This window comes from Phodopus roborovskii, unplaced genomic scaffold (assembly GCF_943737965.1).
Source record: "Phodopus roborovskii unplaced genomic scaffold, PHOROB, whole genome shotgun sequence".
NCBI lineage: Eukaryota > Metazoa > Chordata > Mammalia > Rodentia > Cricetidae > Phodopus > Phodopus roborovskii.
In genome coordinates, this window is record NW_026126415.1 from 6145963 (window position 1) to 6171494 (window position 25532).

The 25532-nt window shown below is 39.1% G+C and overlaps 1 protein-coding gene across 3 annotated transcripts; it reads left to right on the plus strand.

The window, feature by feature from the left end:
- Nucleotides 1-5: 5 nt before the first annotated feature.
- Paip1 (poly(A) binding protein interacting protein 1) lies at nucleotides 6-25532 on the plus strand. 3 transcript variants are annotated; one of them, XM_051183095.1, is made up of 11 exons: nucleotides 6-181; nucleotides 1011-1177; nucleotides 8592-8777; nucleotides 11227-11339; nucleotides 14890-15001; nucleotides 16033-16158; nucleotides 17827-17933; nucleotides 18623-18740; nucleotides 19708-19762; nucleotides 23012-23105; nucleotides 24366-25532. In XM_051183095.1, the coding sequence occupies exons 1-11, from the start codon at nucleotides 154-156 to the stop codon at nucleotides 24457-24459; spliced, it is 1200 nt and encodes a 399-aa protein (XP_051039052.1). In that variant the 5' UTR covers nucleotides 6-153; the 3' UTR covers nucleotides 24460-25532. The 3 variants fall into 3 exon arrangements, with proteins under 3 accessions (XP_051039052.1, XP_051039051.1, XP_051039053.1); XM_051183094.1 differs by having other exon boundaries at nucleotides 139-424; XM_051183096.1 differs by lacking the exon at nucleotides 6-181 and adding an exon at nucleotides 447-562.

Genomic DNA, 25532 nt, shown 5'->3' on the forward strand with positions numbered 1-25532 from the left:
GGCCCGGAGCGCGGAGGACCGAGCAGGGCCCGCCGGCCTCCTCCTCCATGCGGGCCTGAGTGAGGCGCGGCGGTGACAGGGCGGCCCGCGGCGCCTCCCGCGCGTCCTACTCGGAGCGGCGGCGGCGGCGGCGGCGGGAGAGCGAGCAGGAGCATGTCGGACAGTTTCGATCGGGCTCCAGGTGCTGGTCGGGGCCGCAGCCGGGGCCTGGGCCGCGGAGGGGGCGGGCCTGAGGGCGGCGGGTTCCCGAGCGGAGCGGGGCCTGCGGAGCGGTCGCGGCACCAGCCGCCGCCGCAGCCCAAAGCCCCGGGCTTCCTGCAGCAGCCGCCGCCGCTGCGCCAGCCCAGGACCGCCCCGCCGCCAGGGGCCCAGAGCGAGGCCCCCGCCGGCCCCGCGCGGCCTCCCCGGCCTGGGGCGCTCCCAGGTACGGAGCAGCTCGAGGGGCCCCGGTGCTCCCGGGCCAGCTTTTCCCCGCGGCCCTTGGCGCACGCCGTACCCCGGCGCGCCGAACCCGCCCCCCGGTTCCCCGAAAGCATTCCCCGAGGGGCCCGCTCGGCACGGGGTAGGAACTGGGTTTGGAAGGAGGTGGTGGCTGGAATCCTTTGTGCGCTCCGGCTGGGGGAGGGGCCGGGGGGCCCGGGGCCCGGTGCGAGGCTCTGGCGTCCCGGGAGGAAGTCAAAATCGCCTGCCTCTCCGTGGTGAACCCGGGCCCCAGGCGAGCATCCACTTCTTAACCCAGCTCCTTGAGAGAGAGGGAAAGGGGTGGGGGAAAAAGCCCTCGAATGTTCGTTTTGGAGGCAGGTATGTGTGCACTGGTGAGCCAAAGCAAGGCTATTGTTCCCATTTTGCAAGCTCTTTGTATGACTGTTAACCATCTTACATTTTGTATTTAATTCCTAAAATCCGGAAGTTCTCAGACGGCGTGTCTCAGTATGTAGTTAAGTTGTTTTATACAAAGGAACGAATACATCTAGCACTCCTTTTTTTTTTTTTTTTTTTTTCTTTCTCAGAACAAACGAGGCCCCAGAAAGCTCCACCTAGTTCACAGGATAAAATCCCACAGCAGAACTCGGAGTCAGCAATGGCTAAACCCCAGGTGGTTGTGGCTCCTGTGCTAATGTCTAAGCTGTCTGCGAACGCCCCCGAATTTTACCCATCAGGTTATTCTAATTATACCGTGAGTACATTTTTTTTTTTTCTCCTACAACTCTGTGTTAATAGTATTAGGAATAATGTGGTTAGTCTTTCACTAGAGTGTGCTGGCTGCTTTCTGTACTGCACACAGAAATTCATTGAAGTCATGATTTCCGGAATATAATTTGTAGTTGTATTCAAGGTGTTGAGTGTAAGCCTGTGAGACGAAGAATTCTTATCTGCTTGATTCACTGTTGTGTTCCCAGTACTTAGGAAAAATGTCAAGGGTATCTTCGATTTGTGAAACTAAAATCTACTTATAACGTTATGGACCAGCCTGTATAGTGAGTGACCAGGAAAGCTTCCTTTAATTCGATTTTATCAGATTGCAGAATATATTCTTAGGTAGTTCCATGAATGTTGAGAAATGCACATCTGGGCTCTATTTCTAAAGGAATTCATCCATTATGTTAAAATGATAATCTGGTTCCGGTTACATGTTGTATGCAGAACTATTGTGAAAGTTTTGGCTGTTTTTTTTTTTTTCTTTTTTGAGGCAAGCAAGGCAGTCCTCCTGCCTCAGCCCCCCAAACCTGGAATTAACAGTCATACTTTACCATGCGTCGTCATATGTAAGCAATTTTAGTAAAGTGTTTACGTAAGCATGCATCAAATAACTTCTCATGCTTTTTTATCTTTGTCAATAATGTAGCAAGTTTTGTTTTCTTAGTATCAGGAAGCACAGTGCTTGGAATATATAGGAAGAAATTTGCTGTATCTGTTAAACCCAAATGAGTCAGTGAATAACAGAGATTAACTTTAGAGAAGGGGAAGGAATAATAGTGGTGAATTTAAAGGATGACTGGTCTACCTTAGTGTGAGGCCTCACACTTAGTCTATTGAATGATAACACAGTGTGAGCTCAGCTCACTGTTAACACTCAGACAGCTAGCATCGCAGCCAAAGAGCAAAGGGTCTGTAAGCCCCGTTTATCCCTTAGAATGATTGGTTGTGCCCAGGTGTGGCCACTGGGGCTCTGTTTTGGGTTTTTTGTGTTTTTTTTTTGTTTTTTTTTTTTTTGGTAGTTCTGAAGTGTGTTCCTAATTGTCCTTGAACTTGATAGTCTCTTGCCTCACAGCCTCTCTTGTGCCGGCATATTAGAGAGTCGTTTTTCAGAGCTTACATAAATGAAGGCTAGATTGCTGCTCTAACTACATCTATATTTATATTGTAACATATAATTTGAGGTACTTATTCACAGCCCTTGACTGTATCAGGGTTCCATTTGTCCATCGATCAATGGTTAGCTTTTACTTAGGGGCTATTGTGAATAAGATCGTTGTCTCTGTTCAGGGTTAGGCACCTTTATTTCTGCTTGGTATATAAAAGTAGAATTTTGGTAGCTGACCTTAGCAGAAATAGCTGTCTTCTCTAATGAGACCATTCCACTGTACATTCTTCATTCAGAGTTTGTTATGCCTACTCAGCATATGGTATTTTCTGTTTAGGCATTCTGATAGGTATGCTATATAGCTAGTTACAGTTTCAGTTTCTGATTTTCTTCGAATTAATGATTGCATGCCTTTTGTAGTCTGTATTTGGTTCTCTTCTGTTTGACATGTGGAGAATGTGCAATTTGTGGAAATAGAAACTCCATGCATCTTTTAGAAAAGATGCTCTGGGACTAGACAGGAGAGGGTATGAATATGGCAGGGAGAACAGTTGATTGTGTGAAAAGAGCCATTAAGTTGTATTTGGTTCAGAGAGGGCAGGAACCATTAAAGAACTAAGAGTTGTTGAATAATTCAGCTCTTAAGAATGTTTACTTTGGTGATGGCATAGGGGTTAAGAGCCCTGGCTGCTCTTCTAAAGGAGAGAGTCCAGTTCCCAGCACCCACATGGAAGCTTACAACTATAACTCCAGTTAAAGAGGATATGGTACGTTCACATAGACATACATACAGGCAAAAACACCAATATACATAAAAACAAATTGTGAAAGGAAAAATTAAAAGAATGTTTACTTTTTAGCAGCCAAAATCAGTTACCCATTTGTCTTATTTTCCTTCCTGTTGACATGGACTACTTTATGATGGGAGAAATAGGTTTTTTTTTTTTTTTTCTCCCAAAGTCCTGAATACAGTTCAAACGATCCTTTAATTATGAGTGCATGTGTCTGTCTGTGGGTGTGCACAAGTGAGTGTGTTTGTCTGAGCAGGACAGAAGCCAGATCTCTTTGAAACTAGATTCACAAGATGATTGTAAGTGGCTCATGTGGATGCAAGGAAAAAAAAACATGTACATGGTAGAATTGGTACATGCTCTTTTTTTTTCCCCTTTATTTTTTGAATGATTTGTTTTTGTTAATGTGCATTGGTGTTTGGCCTGCTTGAATGGCTGTGTGAAGTTATTGGGTCCTCTGGGACTGGAGTTACAGGCAGCTGTGACCCTTCATGTGGATGTTGGGAATTGAACCTGGGTCCTCTGGAAGAGTAGGCAATATCTTAACTGCTGAGCCATCCCTCCAACCCAGTAGTACATGCTCTTAACCACTGAGCCATCTCTCTACTTCACCACCACCACTTACTTAGAATCAGTCTTGTCTTGTAGGAATTCTGTTATCTGTTAGTACATCAACTTCTCTGTTCAGTGTACCAAAACAAATGATGAACTAGAAGCTTCTTTGGCCCTTGATATTTCAGAAATTGTTTTAGCTAGTTGCCAACACTTAAGTAGGATATTGAAAATTTTATATTTACTGGTTTCTGTTCAGATCTTAAGAAAAAGCCATTGTGGCTTTTTCTTACTTCTAAAAGCAAAAATTGGTTGAAGCATAATGACAACATAATTAATAGTTCCTGGATGGCTTCCTTTGTGGTAATTCTCCTGGATTTCATGGATACTTGGGCTTGCTACCTTATCCTAATATTTTCTCAATCTTACTCAAATACACTGTTTACTTGTAGTCCAAGAAAATGTTTTTCAGTCCATTTAGTTCATGACAGAAGAGTCCTCATTTGTCCCAACTCTTCCAACTCTTCAGATAAGCTCTTTACGAGGGAAACTCTTCCTGATAATAACCATGATCTAAACTTAGCTAGATTCATTCACTGCACAAATAGTTCAATGCTACCGTGGGTCAGGCACTAGTCATGGTGTATAAAGTGGAGAAAACTGTCTCTATGGAGCTCTTTCTAGTAGTCTTCCTCCTGTTTCCAGAAATCTCGAGTCTGATCTTTTATACATAATTGGGTCAGTGAGATGGCCCAGGAAGGTAAAAGTACTTGTTGCTAAGCAGATGATCTAAGTTCAGTTCCTGGGACCCACATGATGGAGAGAACCAATTCCCAAAAGTTGTCCTTTGGCTTTCGTGCACAGGTTCACCCACAGACATATGCACACACAGAAACCTACCTCTACCTGTGGTAGTTTCTCACTGTGCCTCCTTAGTTCCTTTCGGTCTTTGTCTTCAGTCCTCCGTGTAGCCCAGCTGCTAGATTTTCCTCTTTTTATGCCGTCTTAGCAATTTATAGTACCCATCTGTCCCGGTTGCTTCTTAAGCTAATATGGCTATTATATTTAATCACAGTTTACTTACCAGTACAGAGAAATTCTATTTAGGAGCTCATAAAGTGTTTCTTGAGAGGTAAAAATGTTTGTGTGTCACCACCAAGAATGCTTTTGTCCCTAAAAGCACCTTCAAGTTACTACTGCCTTTTTCCTCTCGTTTCCAGTAGTAAAAATTTATCATCATTGCTACTACTTAATGTTTGGTTCCCCCTAGATACTCTGAAGTTTAAATATGTAATCTTAAACTGCCTCCTAGGTCCTCAACACAGTATAAAAATGTGTTCACTTCCAGTGTGCCCTGGGACCAAGAGCTGATCCTAATGAAGGAACTGGCTTTTTGGAGCCCCTTTCCTAGGGAGAGATAACTTTATGCAGCCTACAAAACGAGGGGGAGGGGGCTTGGCCCTGCCTCAAAGTGATGATGGGATAGAATCCTCCCCATGGGGGTTGAGATGAGGGGAGGGAGGGGGAAACGGGTTAGAATGTAAAATAAATAAAAAAAGAGAAGAAAATACACAAGCAAAGTTCCAGTATGCTATGTCCTGTGGTAGATGTCAAAGTTACCTTTTGTAGTCTTTAAAGATCTTTTATTAGAACTACATATTTAATATTACTAATTTTATTAAACTATCTTTGTGTTTAGATTGTGCAACCATCATTGTTTCTGATTTTAACCTATGAATTTGACACTGAGCATCAGTTTTCCTCACTTAGTTAGCTCTCCTTTGGTTTCTGAGTTCATGTTACCCCATCATCATCCTTCCCCTGAGGTCATAGTCCCTAGGGCTCTGTGTTTTTCCATTTTGTTACCCCTTTTGTGAACGATGGACTTTGTGTCTCCTCACATTTAAACTCAAATGCAAAACAACTATCTTTTCTAGATTTTTTTTTTTTTTTAACAAGTTTATGGCAGGAACTTAGTGTGTTGACTCAACTTCTCCATCTTTTCACGGTTCAATCCAGCTAACCTAAGTAGTCTTAATCCTTCCACACAATTGAGTGTCTGGTCAGGTTCTTCTCCCCGCTGACTGGGATTAGGTTCCCCTAATAGCCCATAGTAAATACCTTCATGAAAGTGTATTTGTAAATTAGTGGTCCCCCATAATGTCTTGCTATAGAGATTTGTCTTTACAAAGCTTGAGAAAATATTTTTCATTTGAAGACGGATGAATTCTTCGAAAAAATCTGATGCTAGGGACATGATGCAGACTTTGACTCAAGCATGATGTACTCGCTGCCTCTGTTCAGAACATCGAGAAGATGGTGGACCTAAGGGCTCTCCTCTGTTCTGTGTTTGGAGCAGTTCGGCCTTTTTTTTTTTTTTTTTTTTTTTTTTTATGGGCATTGGTGTTTTGCCTATGTGTATGACTAGTGAGGGTATCAGATCCCTGGAACAGGAGTTACAGGAAGTTGTGAACTGCCATGTGGGTCTGGGAATTGAACCTGGATCCTCCAGAAAGCAGCCATCACTCTTAACAGCTGAGTCTCTCCTGCTCCCCAGAGCAGCTCCGCTTTTACTTACCAGATTCTATTGACTTCATATAAAACTGACATTGGACATTCTAAACAATGTTTTTGTCATAGTGAATGACATTTGGTAGGAAATCTGTGGCTTCACCTGAAGCCTTCAGAATTCTCCTTGTCATTATATTAATAAGTTAGGATTCTTTTAAATCTATAAAATTAACCATGCATACCAAAACCTTTTTAATTCTGAAATTCACACACATAAGTAGTTAATGTATTTGCATATGTTTTTAATGCTTAACTGCTTTCACAACTTTCTAATAAAGTGGAAGTGTTTGTAATAAGAACATTTTTTTTCATTCCAGATGTGTTGTAAATCATTTAGCTTTGCAGAAATGTTAGGTTTGTACTAAGTCCCTTTCTTTATACAAAGAAAAAAAGGGAGGGGTTATGTATGCTTTTTTATTTAACGAATTATCTTAGGACTATTATTGGAAGGATGGAATATATATATATATATCAAAACAACAAAAAACCCCAAACAACTGTAGGGAAAGGACAGCCCAAGCATATAGAAGCCAGAATTCCCAGCATATGCATATGTATATATATAGCCTATCATGAATTCTATATCTATATATGGGGTCTTGTTTTCTTAAATGGTTGTATAAAAGCCCATTAGCTTTGTGACCATATGTTATTCAAGTTGTGTGCAGTCCTTTCTTATATAAATGCTCCTTGTCCCCAGCACTGCATTTAGAATTAGCCTCCTTAGTGTGTCCCCACCCCTGACTCTTAACAGCCACCATCCCATCCTCAGTTTTCTGTTTTAGCTATTGACTTTTTTCCTAAAAGGTATTAGGTCAAGTCCCTCCCTCTTTACAACCAACATGCTGCATCTGCCTAGGGCATAGGATATCTTCCCTTGGATTTTTGAGGGGTTGGGAAGGAATGATTTTTGTTTTGCATTTTCTGTCATTCAGATGTTAACTCCTACTTTAAATTTTTTTTTTTAATTTGTTTTGTGTGTATGAGTGTTTTGCCCACAAGTAATTTGTGTGGACCATGTGCATGCCTGGTGGCTGCACAGGTCAGAAGAAGGCATTGGACCCCATAGAACAGGATTTAACAGGTGGTTGTGAGCCACCATGTGAGTGGTGGGAACCAAACCCACATCCTCTGCAAGAGCAACAAGTGTCTTAGCCACTAAGCATTAGTTCACCCAGCCCCCAGATATTAACCCTCAAGCCTGTCTGGCCTTTCTTTCCATAGTTGTTTCAGTATCTGAATGTGTCTTGCACCGTGGGATTATGAGAAGAGAGCTTTGTCTGCTTTATTTGTGGAAGTACTCTTGGCACCTGCACAGTTTGGCACTGAGTAGGCACTCAGCATGAACTGCTGACGTGTTCAGTGCTGGGGTTACTGGCGTGTGCCCTGAAAGGATGCAAGAGTCTTCCAGAAAGAATGTCTATATCACAGGAAACCTGTCCTTATGTGGTGGATCTTTTTTATTCATTGACTCTAAAACTTAAAGCCCTTCATAAACTGCTTTTCTACTTTGCGCATTAGTTTTTCATATGATTTCTAATTTGAGTTTATTTAGAGAACAAGAGTAAATCTCATCAGGCGGTTGTATGTATTTGAACATAACAGATAAACTTTAGCATGCTTTGGGTAGTATCCTTGTAATGAGAGCAAGAAGAATCTTAACACTATTGTTACTATCCAGATTGGCTTTTCCTTCCTTCCTTTCTTTCTCTTCAATACAGATGTTTTCAAACATCTACAAGGATATACAGGGATAAATAGCAGAGTAAAGTACATTGAATGTTCCTGGGCTGGGAATTCTGGCTTCTATATGCTTGGGCTATCCTTTCCCTACAGTTGTTGGGGTTTTTTGTTGTTGTTTTGTTTTATCTTCACTGGTGTTTTGCTGGCATGTATCTCTGTGTGAGGTGTCAAGCCCTGGAACTGGAGTTAGACATGTATGAGCTGCCATGAGGGTACTAGGAATTGAACTCAGGTCCTCCGGAAGAGCAACCAGTGTTCTTGACTGCTGAGCCATTGCTCCAGCCCCCTTTAATGCAAAAATTAGTAATTAGGTCTGATTTCATCTGTAACTAGATTCTTTTTATATTGTTTATTATAGTGAAATTACTTTAAACTTTATTTTTTTTGCCATGTGTCTGCTAGGATTAAAAAGACAATTCTTTGTCTTAATGACGCTCATTCTGTAAAACACATCAGTCAGGCAAGAAGTGTACTACATTTGAGTGTACTTATATTTTGTTATATGAGATCCCTAAACAAAAATCATTGCTAGAAACACCCCAACTTAAGACACTGCATGCTTGTTTTGCTAGTTATATGAATTGAATTGTTTTATTCTGTTTTGTTTTTGTTTTCCATTTGAACTGTAGGAATCCTATGAGGATGGTTGTGAGGATTATCCCACTCTATCAGAATATGTTCAGGATTTTCTGAATCATCTCACAGAGCAGCCTGGCAGTTTTGAAACAGAAATTGAACAGTTTGCAGAAACCCTGAATGGATGGGTCACAACAGATGATGCTTTGCAAGAACTTGTGGAACTCATCTACCAGCAGGTAGGTATAGGCTTATAGTAGGAGGTTACCTGTTAGTTTTCCTGGAACCCATAGATGATGATGCTCCTGTCAGTCACATCTGTTGATGCTTTGTGGTTAATAGGAGATTCTGAAGTATGTCTTGGATAAAAATCCTGTAGAGATCCAAGGCTAGAGCCAGGCTACACTGTCAGTTGACCCACATGGCCAGGGCTCTGTACACACAAACAGAAGTACAGAAGGGGGTTTAGGCTCTGACAAGGAAATCTACACAAGAATCACACATTTTGTTGTGTCTAAAACTAATATTCACAAAACAGTTGTGGGTTTTTTTTTTCCTCTTTTAATTCTGTAGGGTTATTGGAGACGGTGAGAAAAAAGTGAGAAATTTCTTTCCTCACAGATGAATTCTCTTTAAAAGCCAAAGTGGTGTTGAGGATTGAGTTCAGTGGCAGAGTATTGGCCAGGTGAGTGCAGGGTCCTGAGTTTAGTCCCTAGCACTGAGATAGAGAGACACAAATAAGTCAGGCTGCAAAATAGTCTACTATTAAGTTCCAACATTTGTTGTATTTATTTGTTCATATGCTTTTGAGAAGGTTTCACTTTATATTTCAGGCTGGCCTGGAACTCGCTATCTAGCCCAAACTGATCTTGAACTAATTCTGCTTCAGCCCTCTAGGCTGTACGATTTGACCATTCCTACTCTTAGGGCTTAAAGATTGTTATCTTAAGTCCTTACTTTTAAGGACTTAAAATACCAGTTGATATTTCTGTCATATAACATTCAATGTTCGTTGTCACATATTGGTCAGTGGCTGTTAATACCATTATAGGAGTGCAAACTGTATTAGACATGCTGTCTTCTCCCCCCCCCCAAAAAAAATTAATTTTTAAAAAATTGTCTTCGGGACAATATTAAGTTTGAGAAGGTTCCTTTTTTTACATACCCAAAAGAGTTACTAACATGTACAGAAGAGCATACATTGCAAAGATAGGACCCACGAGCATTACTCTAGCTTCTAAGAGGTATGTCATCCTTAGGTATCAAGATTAGTAAGGTTGTCTTAATCATCGAGTATATAACTTAATTCTGCCACATAAGACCAAAGAGAAAAGGTAGACAGTCTTAAAAAGGACCGAGTCTTCTTGACTGGCATTGCTGACTAGATATCTAGTTTACACTTGAGATGCTAAGTTTTGCATTCCCATAAACTACTATCATTCTCCACCTTGGGTGTGGGGCATTCTCATGGAAAGTTCAATAAAAGGAGAATATACCCTGTCTCAAAAAAGAAAAAAAAATTATATTGTAGGTGGAGAGAATGGGAGATAAGACTAGGTAAAGCAAGTAGTAGCTAAAATCTCATTTTTCAATATGGGGAAACAAATAGAAAATTGTGTTTAAATTGAAAACTCCCAGCTACAGAAGCTAAAATCCTTTAGCAGTGATGGGAAAAGCAGAAGTTTGGGTTTTTTTTTTTTTTAAAAGCATATATGTTATAAGGAGAAATCAATGTTTTTTCTTTTCAAAATGAATCAAATGTGAGCAAAAAAAAAACCTAGAAATAAAAAAGCCTAATTATGAAGCATTTGCTAAGTTTCTGATAATGCTGATTCCCTAAGTGGTTACTGTAGCCAGGTGGTTGAAAGTGTCACTCCTCTGTCCACTTTATACACACCTGAACAGAGAAGTTAACTCATCTTTTGAAGTAAATTGATCCAGAAGCGGGTAGAATCTGTGGTGGTTTGGTGATCTGTGACCTTAATTAGGCTTTTTAACCCCTCGGTGTGTTTTCCTGTCTACCATGAGGTGGTAAACTGTCCTCTGCTGTTCTCTAAAATTTGCTGTTGCAGTCAGATTTCTTAAGTGCTGTTTTACTATGTTAAATGCTCTTGAAGATGTAGTATTTCTTTACTGTATTTTTACGTTTTAATTTTTTATTTTTAAGTTGTTGCTTTGGGATCTTCATACCAGGCACTGTTTTCACCCTTGTGTGTCAAACTGAAGCCAGAGATGTTTCAGTAGTCAAGGTCACAAAGCAGAGTACATGGGTATCTTGTAGTAGACTGCGAGATCCCAAAGTGTGTGTTGTCTTACCCTGAGAAGCAACATTGATAATAGTTTGCCAGCTATTGTCGTCATTCATAATTGTTACCAAGAAGCTATGGTACACATCTGTATTTCCTGCAAAAATGGGTTAACATCAAGAGACATTTTCTAATCGTTTCTGGTAACCTCGGGTAAATGAGGAATCGGAGAAGTCACAGTTTTCTTTGTATTGTGGTTGTTAGTGTAAGGATAGGTGGGAGGATTCATTTTCTTATGCCTAACAAAGACCTTGTAACATTAACTATATAGTTAATTTTGGTAGCCAAAATGGTTTTCCTCCATAAAATATTGCTAAATATTGCTAAGTGTTTGCATTGATAATAATGTATTTGTGTCATACAAAACTTTTCTTTTTAAAAGGCCACGTCTATTCCAAATTTCTCTTACATGGGAGCTCGCCTGTGTAATTACCTGTCCCATCATCTGACAATTAGCCCACAGAGTGGCAACTTCCGCCAATTGCTACTTAAAAGGTCAGTGTGAATATAAAATTACAGATAATACAAGTTGACCATTGATGTTTTCTAAAGCCTTTTTGATAATAGAGAGTTGCAGGGGAGTATAGGCAGACCAGGATGATTTCCTTAAACCTTATTGTGAAATAGATCAGTTTTTCCTATAATAGCCTTTGCCTTTGCATTTGGATTTAGAATGCCTTTCCTTGATTGATTTGAACTACCACCTGCATCACACTACATTCTTAAACTTGAACTTTAAATGTGGACTCTTCATTATGTTCCATCTGTCACTTGTTCTTGTCCTTCTGATTGCTATAAATAGCTATTTTAAGAGCTTTAAAATTTTAATTATCTAATTCTCTGCTCTTGTGAAATCTTTGCTGTACACCTTTGTACTGTGTAGAATTAGTGCTTAGATTACACAAATATTGTTGGTATTTATTACATATTTAATAGTTGGCATTGACTCATGAACTATTAGGAAAAACTTTAATTTTCTTAGAGTGTGGTAGCTCACTCCTGAAACAGGATTGCTTCAAGTTCATGGCTGGGATAATACTAAATTCCACTCCAGCCTGGGCTACGGAGGGAGATCCTTCCTTCCTCAAAAAATTAAACTATTTTTTTTTAATCATCATTTGAGGGGCCTTTAACAATAAGATTATTTTCATGTTTAATAATTTATTATCACTTGTCCACTAATTCTTTGATGTATTTTGGGACTAGAGTACAAACCTCTTGAGTTCAGTTTCTACTGTACATGCCTGCATGTATGTGCTCAGACACACAAACCAAAAAATTAGTGGTTACAAGATAATTCTGAGTAAGAATTCTAAACACAGAACCCAGCTAACCCAGAAGAAGAAACCTCACAGGCTCCCAACCCTAGACAAAGGACTGTAGGCAGCTAGGATGGAGAGATTGAGGAAAGTAGTCTCTAGTGTCCTGTGATGAAACACCATGACCGAAGTAGCTTGGAGAGGAGAAGGGTGTATTTGGCTTATGCTTCTATATCACTGTTGAGCATCAAAGGAAGTCTGGACAGGAACTCAAGTAGGGCAGGACCCTGGAGACAGGAGCTGCCCTGGAGGCATGCTTACTGCCTTGCTCCCATGGCTTGCCCAGCCTGGTTTCTTGTAGAATCTAGACCCACCAGCTCAGGGATGCCACCACCCACTATGGGCTGGGCCTTTCTGCATCAATCACTAGTTCAAAATGCCCTACAGCTAGATCTTGTAGGTGCATTTTCTCAATTAAGGTTCCCTCCTTTCAGATAATTCTAGCTTATGTTAAGTTGCCATAAAACTATCCAGCAATACCACGTGGTCAGCCCTGAAATCATATGTATTCAAGTAACATCAAAGGGACTGATCAGAGTACACACACACATACCAACACACACCAACCAACAACAACAATTCAAAATTAAGGAGGCTAGAGACCATGTATTGGGGAGAGAAGGAATGAAATGACTAATGTAGTTATATTTTCATTTCAAAAAATTTAAAAAGTTAAGCCATTGATAAAGGTGGTACTTCAAATGCACATGTACAAGATGAATTAATTGTGCTAGCAGCTAGTGGATTACCAGAGAAAATCTAAAAGGAGAGATGGGTTTCTAGCCTATACCAGATTAAATACCAAGCACATCCGACTGAAGAGAGACAAATAGGAATGTATTTAAAAAGCATATCTTGGGTTGTCTAAGCTATTTTGAGCAAGACATTGTACCCATAGGCCATAAACTTGGAAAATTTGGGGGAAGTCAATTTTATTTGAAGTAAAAATTAGAAATTTTATACATAGCCACGCTCTTTTATGCATTAGTAAAAGAGATCTCTGAGAATGAATAAGAAAAGGTCTAGTGGGCACTGTAATGCCCGAACAAAGAAAGTGGATTACAGGCAGGGTATGATGCCAGAAAGGCCACCATACTAAACTTCTTACTGTTTAATCTTTCTTTGACTATCGATAATATGAGTGGGAAACAAAGTGCAATTCTACCCTTAAAAGTACTTGGAAAAAAGACAAAATGAAGTTGTAGTGTCATGAGGGTGGTTATCTGGTCTTTGTTTTTACCTTTGTGAAATAAATACAGGTTCTTTCTATAACTGAAAATAGTTAGCTTTAGAGGATTTAGGGTCTTTCACCTGGATAATTATTCATGTATGGGATAAGGATTAACTTGGGCGCATACTTTCTGTCATATCGTATGGCCTTAGAAATATAGAAAAGAAAAAGTCTGTTTTATTGAAACTTAACTACAAAATTATAGCAGAAAGAAAGTAGGAATGTTTGGATAGCAGAGTTGCCATTAATTTGCCCTTTTATAATCTTAACCAGTGCCCTTTCCATACGTATCTTCTGATGAGAATTCCTTTCATATGCTTGAGGAGGTAGGGTATCTTGGCTGTTTGACTCAAAAGCTAGTGCTCATTGGGTATAGTGTGTGATAATTAGAATTGGGCTGCGTGTATACAAGTCTGTGGTCATTTCACACCGACCGGTAAATGTTTGGGCAAGAAAGGATTTCTTCATTTAAAGAAAACTGTTACAAGCTGGCTATATGGAAACCATTCAGTCTCCAAAAGCTCTTAACTGCTGAGCGATCTCTCTCTCTCTCCCTCTCTCTCTCTCTCTCTCTCTCTCTCTCTCTCTCTCTCTCAAAAAAGAAAATGCAAACCTTTTAAAAAGCATCCATTATAGTAATAGTGGCTAACCATAATTCCCCTCTAGGTTCCGTGGTAGACAGTTAGGGTTAGTTTAGATGCCTTGGAACTGTGAGTATAAACTTCAAGTTTTCTGTTCATTCTCCATGTTAGGGAAAAATAAATAAGAAAAACGTCAGTTATTTGACACCTCTGGTCTCCATTGAAAATAGAGACTTTGGTTTCAACTGGTGAGGCTCTGTTTATTTTTACCCTAGATATAATTTCTGATAATATATACTGGGAAATATAAGAGTAAAGAATTTTGTTGGTGTGCTGGTACAAAATGTAATCCAGACCTTGGGAGGCCAGAGCAGGAAGGCTTGGCTAAGTGACATAGTAAGTTCAAGCCAGCCTTCAACTCAGCAGAACCCATCTAGAAAAATGCCAAAGGGGACTGACTGGGTTATGTAGCTCATTGTTGCTTTGCCTCATGCACACAAGGCCCCAGAGTCAATCTCAAAAGACTGAAGGCTTTTTCTCCCTCTACTCCTTCAGTGTAACTGGATAAACACATATATTCTCAGAGAGAGAGAGCGCAAACATTTTAGAGATGGATAAAAGTGTTTCCTTAGCAAAAATACCTATAACATATGCTGTCATTTTTCTGTTTTCAGTGCTAGAATGTTCTGAACTTTGTGAAATCTATTGTTAGTATTACAATTTGATCTAATAGTTTTATTCTACTTATTCCTGTCAGTATCTTAAAACTGCATTCTTTGAAGAGGTTAAGACAGGCATTGTGCTTGCCTTTATTGCTGATGGTAGGTAACTAGACTGACAAGTGACCATGTCATCTCATTTTACTGTTGAAAAGACAAAGCAGTGTAAGATGGTAAAAGATACGTCTTTATTAGGTGCCGGACAGAATATGAGGTTAAAGACCAAGCTGCAAAAGGAGATGAAGTGACTCGAAAACGATTTCATGCCTTTGTTCTGTTTCTGGGAGAACTATATCTTAACCTGGAGGTAAGAACAGTTTTATTAGTACAAAAGCCTTGAACATGTGAAAACCTTCCAGGGAGGAACTTTTGTTTACATTATACTTTTACAACATCAAAAATAAAATGGAGGATTAGTGCAATGAACTCTACCAGGTGATAGTGCCTGCAATCCCAGCACTTGGGAGGCCAGCTCAGGTTGCATACATAGTATGACCCTGTCAGTGAAGGGGAATAGGAAAGAAAGCGAATCTCTTCTTACCTAATTATATTTGGATGGAACATTGATAGCATTGGTTCTGCTCATCAGCAGGATGTTACAAAATTGTCACTAAGCTTTTAAAAGCCCTTATGCTCTCAGGAAGCTAACTCTGTCAACCAGGCTGGCATCACACTTGTAACGTTCCTCCTGCCTTATTCTCCCCTGTGCTAGGATTATAACCCTGAGCCACCTCATCCCACTTCAGTGCCGGATTATTTTAACCATAAGAGGGTGACTTTTTTTTTTTTAATTATTTAAGTATTAGTGCATTCCTTTTTCAGTCTTTTGTTTTGCTTTGTTTTATTTTTGAGACAGGGTTTCTCTGTGTAGCTAGCCTTGGCTGTTCTGGAACTTTCTCTGTAGACTGGGCTGGCTTCTGCCTCACCAGTGCTAGGATTAAAGGTGTCCGTTGACTGCTGCTGCCACCACCATTCAGCCACCCTATACTTATAGCAAAACAAAACAGAACCTGACGGCTGAAGTTAGAGCATGTTTAGTGGTGGCTGAAGTTAGCGTGTTGAGTGAAGCCGCAGTATTGAAGTGGACTTAGATTTCTGTTTTATGTTGGATGAATAAGAATTAAATTTTACCTGTAATCTACATAGTTTTATTAAAGGTCTTATTTATATAGAGAAAATTGTAATTAATTTGAAGTTACCACAGTGTGTGTTCCTGTGGTTTTTATATTTAACTGAGATAGTTTTGCAACTTCTTCATAGGCTATATATATCTATCACATTTGAGTATTGTAGCTTTTAGTTGTCTTACTTTTTTTTTTTTTTTTTTTTCTCCTAAAGATCAAAGGAACAAATGGGCAGGTTACAAGAGCAGACATTCTTCAGGTTGGCCTTCGGGAACTGCTGAATGCTCTGTTCTCCAATCCTATGGATGACAACTTAATTTGTGCAGTAAAATTGCTAAAGGTTGGTGTTTTTCTTTTTAAAAAAAATTAAATTATTAATTATAATTTTTTAATTTTTATGCCATGTATGTATGTACACACATGTATTTAAAACAGCTTGAGGGTTTTTCTTTGTACCATGTGGATTCTGGGAATTGAACTCTGGTTCTTTTATCCTAATCCATTTGTAAATTCCCTTTTCTTTCTATGCTTGTGTGCCCTTACAAGTTCTTAGTCCATTTTAGATTTTTTTTTATTTTGGCTCCCAGATCTTAATCATTTCAGAGAGAAATTAGCTCTGTACTGAGTAACTTCTTACTATCCTATTGTATTCAAATATAGTGTTCATCTATTATTTTAATGAACATGTGGGCTATTTTCCATTTGGCTACTGTAGCACTGCTAGTAGTCTTTCATTATCTCTTGGATACTTTTGAAGATTAAACTTTTGAACAGTTTCAGAAGGTCAATGAACATAAGTATTTTATATTGACAGATAATATCCAAGTTTGCTGAGTATACTCTTCCTGGTAATGAATGAGTATACCTTTCTCCACATCTGCCAGGGAAAAGTAGAATCAGTTGAGGTTTGCTTTTGTCATGATAAATAAAAAGCTCCTTACTATAATTTGAAGTTACTTGATCATTAGTGAATTTAAGCATTCCTTCATTGGCCATTTGTTTTTGTGAATGGCCTGTTCACATCCTTAATTTCTGCTTTTTAAAACATTTTATTGTCTCTGTGTGTGTGAGCGCGTGTGCGTGTACATGACTTCTGGGAGTTGGCGCTCGTTTTCCACCTTGTTGAGTGAGGCAGGGTCTCCTGATGCTTCTGGCCTTCATACTTAGGTTATCTGGCTGGTGAGCTTCTTGGTGATTCTCCTGATTTTACTTTCCACCCCTCTGTAGGAACTCTGGGATTAAATGTGTGCACTGCCATATCAGTTTTTCTTAGGGGGTTGAACTAAAGTCATCACATTTGCACAATTAATGCCTTTATGGGATGAGCTAGCTCTCCCATCCCTTTAATGTTTTTTGTAGAGATTTTTTTTTTTTTAATTCAGAGTTCAGAGCTTACACACACACACACATACACACACAAATTTATTTATGTGTGTGTTTTGAGAGGGTGTCACAATGTAGATCTGGCTGTCTTGGAACCAGCTCTGTAGACCAGTCTGGCCTCAGAGATCTGCCTGCTTCTGCCTCTCAGGTGCTGGGATGAAAGGCGTGTGCCACCACATCTTGCTATTGATTAATTTTTAAAAAGAAACATTCATTAAATTTTAATAGCCAATTTTAGTCATATAGGGACTATAACATAATTATGGGCATGAAACCATGTAGCTTTATTTTCTAATTAGTAAAAAGCAGAGATGGTGTAGAAGTTTCTGAATATAAACAGTAGGCAGGGAATAATCTGGAAATATCTAACCATTTAGTTCATCTTATTTAAAAAATGTTCTAGAGTTGGGCAGTGGTGGTGCACGCCTTTCCCAGCACTTGAGAGGCAGGCAGATATCTGAGTTCAAGGCCAGCCTGATCTACAGAGTGAAGTCTAGGACAGTCAGGATTGTTTACACAGAGAAACCCTTGTCTTGAGAAAAGTAAAAGTTCTAGCTTTTGCCAGTACCTTTTTAAAATGTCTACTCTATTGCATTCCTAATTTTACTGACATCTGTGCTTTTAGTTGACAGGGTCAGTTTTAGAAGATACTTGGAAGGAAAAGGGGAAAACAGATATGGAAGAAGTAATTCAGAGAATTGAAAACGTTGTCCTGGACGCAAACTGCAGCAGGTAGGAAAAGACGTCAGCAGATCTCAGATCAGGCTTCCTTTTTTATTTTTCTTTCAGGTTTTTAAATCTGTATACTTCATCAAAGTAATTAAGATTATGGATCAATCTAGTATTTTGCCAATGGCTTCTCACTACTAAGTTTTGGTCAGCTATACTTAAAGTTAAAAGCTTAATTTTTTGTGGTAAGATTATGATGAGTCTATTGAGAAAGAAAATGATTTAGACTTTAAACATGGACCTGTTGTTTGTGTAGTGAACTGTACCATAAGTAATGTAAGAGACCAGGATAATTGTTGACCATATAGATAGTAAGAGTTAAGTGGAATGGTTTCGAGTTTTCTGTTTTGTTGGTTTTGTTGTTGTTGTTGTTGTTTACAAGACAGGGTCTCATTGTAGCTCTGTCTTCTGCCTCAGACATGTGCCACTAAACCAAGTTTCAAGCTTGTTGGGTTTTGGTTTTGTTTTATTTTTTGAGACAGTTTGTGTGTAGCTTTGGAGCCTGTCCTGGAATTCATCAAGCTTGTTTTTTAAAAGTAAAAATGATACCATGAATTATGCCATTGAAAATGTCTAGAAATTTAAAGCATTGGGTGTTAAATTGAGTAAATGGAGCCTCACTGGAAATCCTTAGAGCCTGACAGCCCTTGGGCAGTGGATGTATATTAATTTGTTTCCAATTTTGTCTGTAGAGATGTGAAACAGATGCTCTTGAAGCTTGTAGAACTCCGATCAAGTAACTGGGGTAGGGTCCATGCAACTTCAACATATAGAGAAGCTACCCCTGAAAATGACCCTAACTACTTTATGGTATGCTGTGCTTATATTTTAAGTTTCACTTAGTGCTTTGTCTTAGTTACTTTTCTATAGCTGTGATAACCAACACAACTTACAAAAGAAAGCATGTAATTGGGCCTGCTATGGAGAAGTTTTGTCTGACATGACGGGTGGAGCAGAGACATAGGAAGGAACAGCTGGGAGCTCGTATCTCAGTGCACAAACAGAAGTCAGAACACTGGGGATGACATGAAAGCTTTTTGAAACTGCACATCTACCCCAGTGGCACACTTCCTCCAGCGAGGCCACACCTCCTAATCCTCCCAGACAGTTCTATAGATGAAGTATGTAAATATATGAGCCTGTGGGGCTGCTCTCGTTCAAACCACCACATTGTGAATTCAGTTTGGGAAATTGCTTGATTTATATAAAGCTGTTCTCATAATCCAGTACTAATTAAAACTTTTATTGCCATAGGAGCCAGTAGATCATCTAAATTCAGAGAGACCCTCTATTGAAAAGGAGACTAAATTAGGATCATCCATTGTCAAGAAAGAGTGATGTCACTCTTGAGTCAGCATTATAACCAAATCCCTACATCTCAGATGTTCTGTGTATGTAGTAGTAAAGTAAAAAAGACCAGGACAGCTTCTGACGTCACCAAATGTAAAGCAGCTACAGAAGAATGCTCAACTCCAACCTTATAACTGCCTTAAAAATGGCAGGATAGTAAAACAAAGCTAAAAGCTAAGTCGGCATTAAATCACAGTTCAGCCAGGAATGGATCAAATACTAGACAGCAGGGCCCAGAACTACAGAGGGTGAGATGCCCAAATGTAAACCTAAAAGCCAAATGCATTCCCAGTAAACTGGAGGGTCTGTTAGGAAGTTAGGGGTTGCTTATTTGTGTACAATATTAACTGCAGGCAATTGATTACAGCCATATTACTGTAATGTACGTAAAAATGAGTACCTACTTTATCATTTTGATTCATCCTAGAACGAACCAACATTTTATACATCTGATGGTGTCCCTTTCACTGCAGCTGACCCAGGTATGGTGTCTCAGTCACCCCCACCCCCTTTTAAGTAGTAAATGATAGAAAACATTTGACAGTACAAATGATGGCTTTCCTTTTTTATTTTCCTTTTTTTTGGGGGGGGGGGTGAGGTGGGGGTTGTTTGTTTGTAGTCCTGGCTGTCTTGGAACTCATTCTGGATACCAGGCTGGCCTCAAACTCAGATCCACCTGCCTCTGCCTCGTGAGTGCTGGTATTAAAGGCGTGTGCCACTACCTACCGGAGGATTTTATATAGTATAAAATTGTAGGGTTATAATTTGTCATATGTTGTATTTAAATTCCAAGTAATTTAGTGTCTTGTTACGTGTTACCAGAGATTTCCTCCCTCAGTTAAGTGCAGCCATTTTTATTTTGTACTTGAGTTTGTTTCCGTCTTACATTTTCAGATGCTTAGGATAGAAGGCAAAGGTGAATCTAGTGGCCTGCAGTCAGCAGCTCATGTTACTGTTACTGCAGTTGCTAAGAATTGCAGATTGCATTAGTACCCTTTTTCAGAGCAGGTAAAATCCAGCTCTCTTCATACCTTCCAGTAAAGGGCTATTTATAGAAAAATGGCAGCAATTGTGACCGGTGGAGCAGTAGACTGAGTGAGTTAGTACAAACTGAAGCCAGCTGTAACAGGTTTTTCCAGTCTCTTTTCCTCTGAATAACAACATTGTAATGTTCTGGCACAAGAGTCTCTTTAGGATGAGCAAGATGAACTAAGTTATAGGGTGAGCATCTTCAGCTTCACTGAGCCAGTGTTGTTAGACTGCTTCCCAGCAGTGATCTTTCCATGTAGTTTTCCCACCCACAGCTTAGATGACTTGTGTTTTTCATTCTTGATAGCACTTAATAGATGTAATTTCTGTCACCCCAACTATAGGAAATTCTATGTAGTTTTTTTTTTTTTTTTTTTTTTTTTTTTTTTTTCTTTGAAAATTGCCTTTGTTGTCTTTTTCCTGTGTTTCTGCTGGGTCATTTGTCTTACTTTGTGGTTCTTTACAAAATCTACAAAAAGATGATCTTGGTCAGTTAAGAGTTTTAACCCTTTGTGCTATGTGACTGTCTTTTCATATACATGCTTTGAGTTTTAGTTTATCAGTCTTATTTGTGTTGATTTTTTTTTCTAAAAAAATTCACTTTGCTGTTTTTTTCTAAGCCTTTTATCTACCTAATTTTCACAGAGAATACAGTAGATAAAATATTTTTTCACCCAATTGTCTCAGCAGAAGATTTTAACTTAGTCTTCTCTTTTAGTTATAATAAGCTACCTATGGTATGCTGAGTACTATCCATTCATGTGGATTCTTTGTTGGTGTATTTGTTTTAATATAGCAATACCCATTCTTAACTATTTCTGGGGAGATGAATCTTACTCTTAAAAAAAGAAAATTATTTTGGTGTCAGTTTTTTTATTTTTAATTTTAAATTTTATTTGTATTTTATGTATGGGTGCTCTGCATGTATACCTACATGCCACAAAAGGGCATCTGATCCTATTATAGATGGTTGTGAGCCACCATGTGGGTGCTAGGAATTAAACTCAGGACCTCTGGAAGAGCAACCAGTGTTGTTAACCACTGAGCCATCTCTGCAGCCCAAGAAATTTTTATTGTAAGCTCACTTTATCTTTCTTAACCCTTCACTTAGTAATTACTTCAGAATTACAGAAAAGTAAAAATTGTGCAAGGACTCACTCTTGTTGGCCTTTTCCCAGATGTTCTTTTGATAATGATTAATCAGTTTATCCTTTTTGCTGTCTTCCTGCTTTGTGTTTTCTAAAACCATTTGTACTATTACCTGCTCCAGTATGAATATGGAACTAATTTTAACCTTTTGTTTTTCTTGATTAAAAACCTCTTGTCCCTTGGGTTGTAAGAACCTCTACCCAAAATAGGTTATTTGTTTTTGCCAGGAGCCACAGGCATATCACTAACTTGGAAATGGCAATGGTTAGATGGTTTTAGTTTTTTTCTTTTTTTGGTAGAATGTAGAAATTCAAGGTGAAATCTGTTGTTACAAATTCTGGGTAAATGGTTTCTCCAGAGTGCCTGAACTCATTCCATACTTAAAAGTATAATCAACCTTTGTTTGCCACTGAGGTGTTTTATTTGCTTTTCCAGGTGCAACCTTTTGTTGACCCTTAGATGTTTATGAAGGATGAGAGAGAGGGTATAGAGCATGAGTTCTATCTTCCTCTTCTACACAGACTCAAGGCCTTGCTTTTGAATGTTTTTCAATGCCAAGCCCCTTGATGACTGAAGCCAGCACCCTCTGTGAGCCTCCAGGCTATAGTGCATATTGCATGATCTGGAGTTCCCTTTTGTCCTGCACTGATACTCTTAAAAGAATATCTTACATCAGATACTTAGAGCAGGGAATTTTTATGCTTAAATTTTCTCTAACTTGTCAAAATTGGAATGGCACTAACCCCTAATGTTAGAGTTTTATAAAGACAGTCTTGGAAAAACTTGGGGCCCTAACCCAGAAATAGAATAACCTTTCCAAATAAGAATGAAAATTGGCCTGCTGTGGTGTGGGTTTGTCATCCTAGCTACTCTGGAGGTAGAGTCAGGAGGCAACAACAGACCTGGGCAACTTAGTAAGATCCTGGTTTAAGGCAATCTAATTTAAGCCAGGCATGGTGGTCCACAGCTTTGATCCCAGTGCTTGGAGGTAAAGGCAGGAGAATCTCCGTAAGTTCAAGGCTGACCTGGTCGGCATAGGGAATCCCACAGCAGCCAGGGCCACAAAAAGAGACCCTGTCTCAAAACACAGGCACATACACAACACACACACACCCCTACCTGTAAAAAGAGCCCGGTGTGGTGGCACATTCCTTTAACCCCAGCATTTGGAAGGTGAAGGCTGGAGTATCTCTGAGTTTGGGACCCACCTGGTCTAGGGAGTTACAAGAGCTACAGAAACCCTCTCTCAACAAACAAAAAATTAAGACATCTCAGGGTTATTAGTTCAGCTGTAGAGTATTTGCCGCAGTATATGGGAGACCTGAGTTCATTCCTCAGTAACCAACTGTGGAATGCATTTACATTTAAAAGGATAGTGTGTATAGTTTTGTGAGCATGCAGGGAAACAAGAGCAAGCTAAAGAGATATACATTTTATGAAAGCATATTATGTAATTTTTTTTCTGTTTAAACATTGGTCTTAAAGTCCTTAGAGAGGTTGGAGGGACAAAAACTGCTCATCTCATAAGATTATCTGCTCTTTTTTTGTCATAGATTACCAAGAGAAGTATCAGGAGTTACTTGAAAGAGAGGACTTTTTTCCAGATTATGAAGAAAATGGAACAGATTTATCCGGGGCTGGTGACCCGTAAGTGCTCTTTTCCATTACTGATAAGCATCTGTGTTCTTGTGTGCATGCATGTGAGGTGTCTCCTTTAGTAACCGTCCACATGATTTTGAGTCCAGGTCTCTGGCTTAACCTGGAGGTAACTGATTTCACTCGGATTGGCTGACCTCTAGAAATGTCCTGTCCCTGCCTCCTCAGATCCGGGACTATAGTCACTAGCCACCACAGCCAGCTTTTTATATGCATAGTGGGAAGCTAAACTCAGGTCTCTATGCTCCATAGCAACTGCTTTACTTTGAACCATCCCCCACCCCACCCCTTATTACTTCATGAAGCTTTTGTGACCAAGTTTTGAGTATAACTGAACAAGAAGATGAAAGAATGGCTTTGAGGGGCCGGAAGATGGCTCAGCTGGCGGAAGTGCTTGCTTACAAGCCTGATGATTCGTGAAGCCTCATGTAAAGGTGGATGTAGAAAATAGACTTCACAAAGTTGTCTGTAACGAGTACCGTTTTTCCGCCTGCCGCCGCACCAGCCCCAAATAATACACAGAGACTCTGTATTTGATACAATGCTGTTGGTCAGGTGCTAGTTTCTTATCGGCTAGCTCTGTCTTAATTATTAACCCATTTCTATGTATTTCTCTTACCGGGGAGCCCGCGGCATACTGCTTTCTCCCGACTCTCCATCTTGGCTCCTCCTTCCTACTTCCTATTTCCTCCTTGTCTCCTAGTCCCTCCTGTCTTCCTTTCCTATTGGCCAACAGTGCTTTATTATTAACCAGTATGAGAAACATATATACATAATGGCATCTCCCATCAGTTGTCCTCTGAGTGTTGTGATACAAGAGCTCATCGCCGCGCTGCCGTGGTTTGTGTCATTTTAAACTGCTAGAACTCTGGGGACAGCACCATCTAGATTACATAATCTCAGAAGTAGCTTCCTGTTGTTATACAGGCTGGTTTCATTCAGATCTATGTCACTGTGAGAAGAGCCTTGCAGAAATAAGTTTTAATGTTAGTTTGGCATAACTACTAGAAGGATAAAACTTTGAGTGGAATTTAAAAAAAAATGTCATTTCTGAAATCATGTTCTATTTAAGGTGTGAACTTACATATGTCAAGCCTTTTATTAATTTTTAATTGCACATATGTAAAGATATACAGAATTCAATCTAGGAGAGTGCAGCTCAACATCTACAGACATTTTCCACATTGAAAGCAGTGAATTGAAAGTAGTGAATTGAAGAGTCCTGTGAGTTACTTTTGGCTTCTCTTGCAGATACTTGGATGATATTGATGATGAGATGGACCCAGAGATTGAAGAAGCTTATGAAAAGTTTTGTTTGGAATCAGAGCGTAAGCGAAAACAGTAAAGTTAAATTTGAGGCTGTTTTTTTAAAGTTTAGGTATGGTGATTTAGCAGAACACAGGAAAGCAAGAAACTGTCAGACTTATACCAAATTAAGGATGTTGAGTTATGTTACTAATGTATGCAACTTTAATTTTGTTTAACACTACCTGCCAAAATAAACTTTATTCCCTGTAACTTAAAATGTGTATATATATATAATAGTTTTATTATGTACAGTTAATTCTACTGTTTTGGCTGCAATAAAATCGATTTTGAAATAAATGAAATGTTGAAAGAAAATTTTGCTAGCTGATTAGATGCTTATCGTTCAACTTCTTTTTCTTGAGGTAAAAAGTCTTAGCGTGGAAATACATATTATTGCAAAAATGTAGCATTCTTTTTCAGATATGACTATTACAGCTTTTAATTTTAGTTTAACATTTGTTTCTCTGTAAATTGAGTTTCAAATACTAATCACAATCATGAAAATCTTTAGCACCAAAGTCTTGGAGAATATAAACAACTTACATATGTAGATGCTATTTGATATCAAGGGCTTTTAAACTCATTGAGGGGTGGGTGGGGCTTAGAACACCAGCTAAGGAGCCAAGACTTCATTGTGTATTTATTCCAATTCAAGAATCATTTGCTTTGTTTCCCCTGACTAACTTCATCACCCTCCATCCTACAGCGTTACTCTGCTTTCTTTATATGGTGTTCTCATTTGTATTTCATAGCATGGGTTGCTTTGACTTTTTACTAGACAATTTTACTAGGTATTTGTCATTCCAGTTTTCATCTGCTTTATAATTGATATACCGTGAGGATCACTTTTCTAATACTTTTACTATAATGTACCACCTCAGCCCTGTTTAATGTTTTTACCTAATGTCAAATCTTTTTCCAACTAACTAAAAATAAATATAAAAGGGTTGCTTGTAAATATGCATGTAAATAGTTGTGTTAATAACTCATTGTTTTACATTTGGTACATCTGTGTCTGCTTACACAGTTAGTTTTCTCACTTTTCTGCTTGTTTGTTCAGTCCATATTAAAATTAGAATTTGAAAATAAAACTTAGTTTTGTTCTCCTAA